The 5,054-nt window shown below is 34.2% G+C and overlaps 1 protein-coding gene across 1 annotated transcript; it reads left to right on the plus strand.

Moving 5' to 3' along the window:
- Positions 1 to 1,906: 1,906 nt before the first annotated feature.
- On the plus strand, positions 1,907 to 3,667 carry LOC104117334 (uncharacterized). The gene is made up of 4 exons (XM_033661587.2): positions 1,907 to 2,552; positions 2,671 to 2,738; positions 3,003 to 3,215; positions 3,473 to 3,667. The coding sequence occupies exons 1-4, from the start codon at positions 1,907 to 1,909 to the stop codon at positions 3,665 to 3,667; spliced, it is 1,122 nt and encodes a 373-aa protein (XP_033517478.2).
- Positions 3,668 to 5,054: the final 1,387 nt, after the last annotated feature.

Genomic DNA, 5,054 nt, shown 5'->3' on the forward strand with positions numbered 1-5,054 from the left:
TGCTTATGTTATCGACTGAGATCTTCACATAATACCTTGCTTACATCTCCAACTTGAACAAATCCTTTCTTTAACAATCTGCCAACTGTTAATTTGTGGAAATATTAGTGTAATTATAGGTATTAATCGTCATTAGTGTGGTATAAACAGGAGAAGGTAAAGAATATAAAGAGTAAACGTCATCCTTGTAGCTGAAATGACTCTAAATTTTTTTAAAATAAAAAAGGCGGGATATGTGGCATTTTGATAATGGTTCAGACCCAAAAAATTTAACTTCACTCGTGTGTAAAACACGCACGCCAACTGTTAAAATAGTGTCTTAGACACAATTTTAAAAGATTGAGCGTGTAAGATGATTTCCGTCCGCATAAAATGTGTAACATGAATTTGGTCCATAGTTCAGAGGTAACTTATGTATTTTGCCTATAAATTAAGGTAAAGTGAGAAAAAGCTCAAAATAGTCCGCTACCTTTAGACTTGGACTCAAAGTAATCCTATTTCTTTCGGGTGGAGCATTAATAGTCCACATCTTTTGAGAAAGTGATGCATTTTAAGTCTCAAACCTAACCATCGTGAGTCTTCTAACGGAACAAAAGTTATCACGTGTGCCTCATATGTTTCCCTCCAAACTCAAACTCTTGTTGTTGCAATATCCTTTGGGCTTCTCCTTTTGTAAAACGATCAAACTGCAAATAAGTTTCTCTTCTTTGTTTCTTATCTTCAAAAAAATCCTAAAGTAACATACACCATATTCCCTTAAATAGCATAATAACACCGTGGAAGTAACAATGTCTTTAAGGAGTTACAGTGGCAGAGAATCGATTCCAATTTATGGTTAGTTTTTCTTTACTTTTATCGAACCCCTTCCCACAAAAAAATTCTATACAATAAGCTTGTTTCTGAATATGTAAAGAGAACCCTTTGTTCAGAAAAACACCTTTGCAACTTTGTTGTTGTTTAAAAAAAATATGATTTGAATCCACGGCCTAAAATCTAGACATTTTCTATATGTACTACTGTTAAAGTCTTATTGAATATGTATTATTTTTGTTAATTATATCACAATATATTTTTTGTAATTTCAGAAGCGATAACCAAGACATCATTTGTCAGTATCAAAATATACCATGGAGGAATTATGAAACGTATGCCAGAAAAGTATTATGTTGGGGACAACATCGACTATATTGATTATGTTAACGTGAAAAAAATGAACCTTGATGAGTTCAAGAACATGGCAGCAATTTGTGGATATTTAAAGGATTTAATAACTTTTTGGCATAGGTATGGAAGATCCGGTAATAGATGGAGGTTGGTATCTACAGATAATGAAGCATATGCAGTTGGCAGAAACATCCCGAATGACAATGTGATTGTGATTTACTTCGAACACTTGGACTCATATTTCAGTATAGAAAATATAGATTCGGTATATAAATCAAATGCTAGAGATAATGACAAACATCAATTTGTGCGGGAAAATTCATCTAGTGATAATTTTAGTGACTCCGAAGATGATTTGTCTGATGATCTACTTGTTGATAAACATGAAAAAATTGTAGAAAGCATTATAGATAAAAGCGAGATTCTTAGTGTCGAAGGGAAGAGAAAGATGGCCGCTCCAGAAGGGGAATCTGACAGTATTGATTCTGCAGACACAAAAAGTTTGCATATCGATTCCGAGACTGAGGAATTCAATTTTCCTCACTTCAACCCACATACAGATAGAGATAAGCCGATTTTTTCTCTGGAATGTACTTTTGCAAGCAAGCAAGATTTTAAAAATGCCGTAGATACTCATAAGATTAACAATGAAAAGTATATTAAGTGGAAGAAAAATGACAAAGAAAGAATGAAGGTTGTTTGTATACATCCAAAGTGCGAATAGGAAATCATGTCATATAAAATGCAAAGGGACACGACGCTTCAGATTAGCAAGTACAAACCTACACATACTTGGAAGGAGTGGAATTATGAAAATAGAACAATAACATCATCCTTCATTGCAAGAAAATATCTCAAAGAAATTAAATCAAACAACAGTTGGAGCTTACTTGAGTTCAGAGATAGGGTGAGTTTAGATCTACGAGCTAAAGTGACTTTATCTCAAGCCAAAAGAGCTAAGATGAAAGTTATTGCGTTAATTGATGGTGATATTAAGGATCAATACAAAATGATATGGGATTATTGCATTGAAATTGATAGAACAAATCGAGGCAGTACAATTCACATGAAGTTTACTGATAATGAGGTGCCAAACAAGCCATATAGATTTCAGAGAATATACATCTGTTTTGTTGCTTATAAGAAAGGTTACAAGGCTGGATGTAGAAAGATAATAGGTGTTGACGGTTGTTGGTTGAAAGGTCCAATGTATGGGACACAATTATTATCTGCAGTCGGAATTGATGGTAATAATAACATATTTCCCATTGCCTACGCGATTGCTGAGAAAGAAAGTAGAGAGACATGGGTGTGGTTTTTGAACTATTTGGCAGTTGATTTAGATATAGATGAGAGTGGTTGGACCTTTATGTCTGACAAACAAAAAGGTCTTATATTGAAGCTTTTAATGAAGTTTTACCATATGTTAGCCATAGATTTTGTGCGAGGCACCTTCATAACAATTTTAAGAGAGCTGATTTTAGTGGGTTCACATTAAAAAAAAAGTATTTTGGGCTGCTGCAAAGGCTGCTACTGTGGAAGAATTTGATGCTTGCATGTGTACGGATGATAGAGTTAGATACGAATGTTGTTGCTTGGCTCAATGACAAAGAACCTAGCGAATGGTCAAGTTCACATTTTTCTTCATATGCCAAGTGTGATATTTTATTAAATAACTTGTGTAAAGTGTTTAATAGCATGATCCTTGATGCTTGACACTTTTGGAGAAATTGCGGTATCTTCTCATGGCTAGAATGCTAGCTAATAGGGAGAAAACGCAGAAATAGAGTTTGGGTGATGTTTGTCCAAATATTAAGGACATATTGCACAAAAATCAGACTACAGCCGGTGAATATATCCCTCAAAAATCTAATAAGTGGAATTATGAGATTATAGGAGCTACTATTCGTGACAATTGGGCAGTTGATTTGAAGAATCGAACATACAGCTATAGAAAATGGAGTATCATGGGAATTTCTTGCAAGCATGCTATTGCATCAATTTGGGCTAAGAAGGATGACATTCTTGACTACGTGGATGACTGCTACAAGGTAGAAACGTACGGAAGAATTTATGAATATGCAATTCTTCCGATAAATGGGCCACAATTGTGGGCTAAATCAACTAAAATTCCTCCTTGGCCTCCAGAAGAAGTAGCAGTTGAAATAGATTCTGGTTGGATATACTCTCAACAGACATAACAAAATTAAATGGATTGCTGGTAAATTAGCTTTTTCTAGTGCTAATATGTGTTTAATGTTAATGGTAGCTTATCCTTATTTCAAGTGCTTATCTGTGCATTTTTCAGGTTTTGCTATCAGTTTCTTTGGTGCTGCTACTATGTTGCTTTTCGATATTTGGTGATGTAGTACTGCTAATGAATTGTAGTTTCATGTGGTACTATTCTGCTGTATTTTCAAGTGCTCATATTTCAAATGACGTTGTTACTGTTCTGCTTTTCTTTTTTGGTGTTGGGGTGGTGCTACTGTGCTGCGCTGTTTGAAATTTCTGCTATAGATAAAGTTTTCTTATTGTGATTACCAAAAATATTTGGTGTTCAGAATACTATCACAGATAAGGTGACTTCTTTTGAGTTAATTAAAATGGACCGTGAGTTGATTAAAATGTTGTCAAGCTATTATGCAAAATAGTAGTAACTATTTGTTCCCAAGATTTAAAGAACTATATATTGTAAATGCCCCTACAATGATACTGAAAAGATGCCGTCATGTAAACGGGATTACGACATCAAATGCTTAACAGTAAATTTGATTAAGCAAAGTTGAATCTCATGAAATAGAATGTCCAAACCTTATGCTTCCACTAAATGTTATTTCTACTTAGTGAAACAGAATGTCCAAATGGGTGAGAATTAATACTGATATTTTGTGCCATTTCCTTTTTCTTTTCCAGACAAACAATCTTTTGTACTAATAAAATATAGTGTCATGTGTAACAAAGAAATGTTTTAAGCAAGGATGTCGTTTGCTTTGTCACAACTTTCATGTTAGGGATGAATGGAGTCAGGTAAAGCAATCTTTCCAACTAAAACTTAAACATTCGTTCATATCATGTCATCAAAGTTAGAAAGTGAAATCTGAAATTAATAATACCAGGTAACATTGAATAACACTGATTTAATCATACCCACCATTACAGCGAAAAGTAAATGATACATTTCCCTACGACAACTACATGTATTCATGCTTTAGGATGTCAATTTGCAGTCTACATGTTACAACAACACAATTACACAGAGTATATTAATCAAATGAAACGCTGGAAAGGCATTTTGGTCATCATCTTTTTCCTTTTCAGATGTTTAAACTCAGCTTTCATTTGCCTCATTTTTCCTCTTTTTCTTTCAGCTTTTTCTATCTCAGCTTTCATTTGACTAATTGTATCAACATAAAAGCTTATTTCTGTTTCTGCCCATTGCTCTACCTTTACTTCCTCTTGACTATGCTTCTCCACATTATTGTATACCTTCAACTGATAAATATGAGTGTCTGTAGTTGCACAAGAAATAGGTTTGAAATCAAGAAAGAGAATGAGCGAACCTAATTTCCCGCTTGGTCTCCCAAATATGTAAACTAGGGTTATGAAACTTTGGGGAAATAAATGGGGGAAGAGAGTCGATCCATTTTGTTTTAAGATAGAGAGGTGTTTGTTTGTTTTGAAGGAAATATCACGTGCATATTCGGATATCTCTGTTAGAAGGCTTACGGTGGTTAGTTTTGACACTTAAAATGCACTACTTTCTCAAAAAATATGCTTTGAGTCCAAGTCCAAAGGTACGGGACTATTTTGAGCTTTTTATCAAGGTAAAGTAATACATTGATAACATTAGGACTTTTTTTTAAAGGTGGGAGGAATGGAATCCCATACAA

This window comes from Nicotiana tomentosiformis, chromosome 10 (genome assembly GCF_000390325.3).
Source record: "Nicotiana tomentosiformis chromosome 10, ASM39032v3, whole genome shotgun sequence".
Classification (NCBI taxonomy): Eukaryota; Viridiplantae; Streptophyta; class Magnoliopsida; order Solanales; family Solanaceae; genus Nicotiana; species Nicotiana tomentosiformis.

Bases quoted from the DNA above. Each gene is read 5' to 3' on its own strand.
- LOC104117334 (XM_033661587.2), top strand. From the start codon at position 1,907: ATGCAAAGGGACACGACGCTTCAGATTAGCAAGTACAAACCTACACAT. The intron at 2,553-2,670 runs GTCTTATATTGA...TTAAAAAAAAAG, and splicing joins TATGTCTGACAAACAAAAAG to TATTTTGGGCTGCTGCAAAG. The intron at 3,216-3,472 runs GTAGAAACGTAC...TGCATTTTTCAG, and splicing joins ACGTGGATGACTGCTACAAG to GTTTTGCTATCAGTTTCTTT.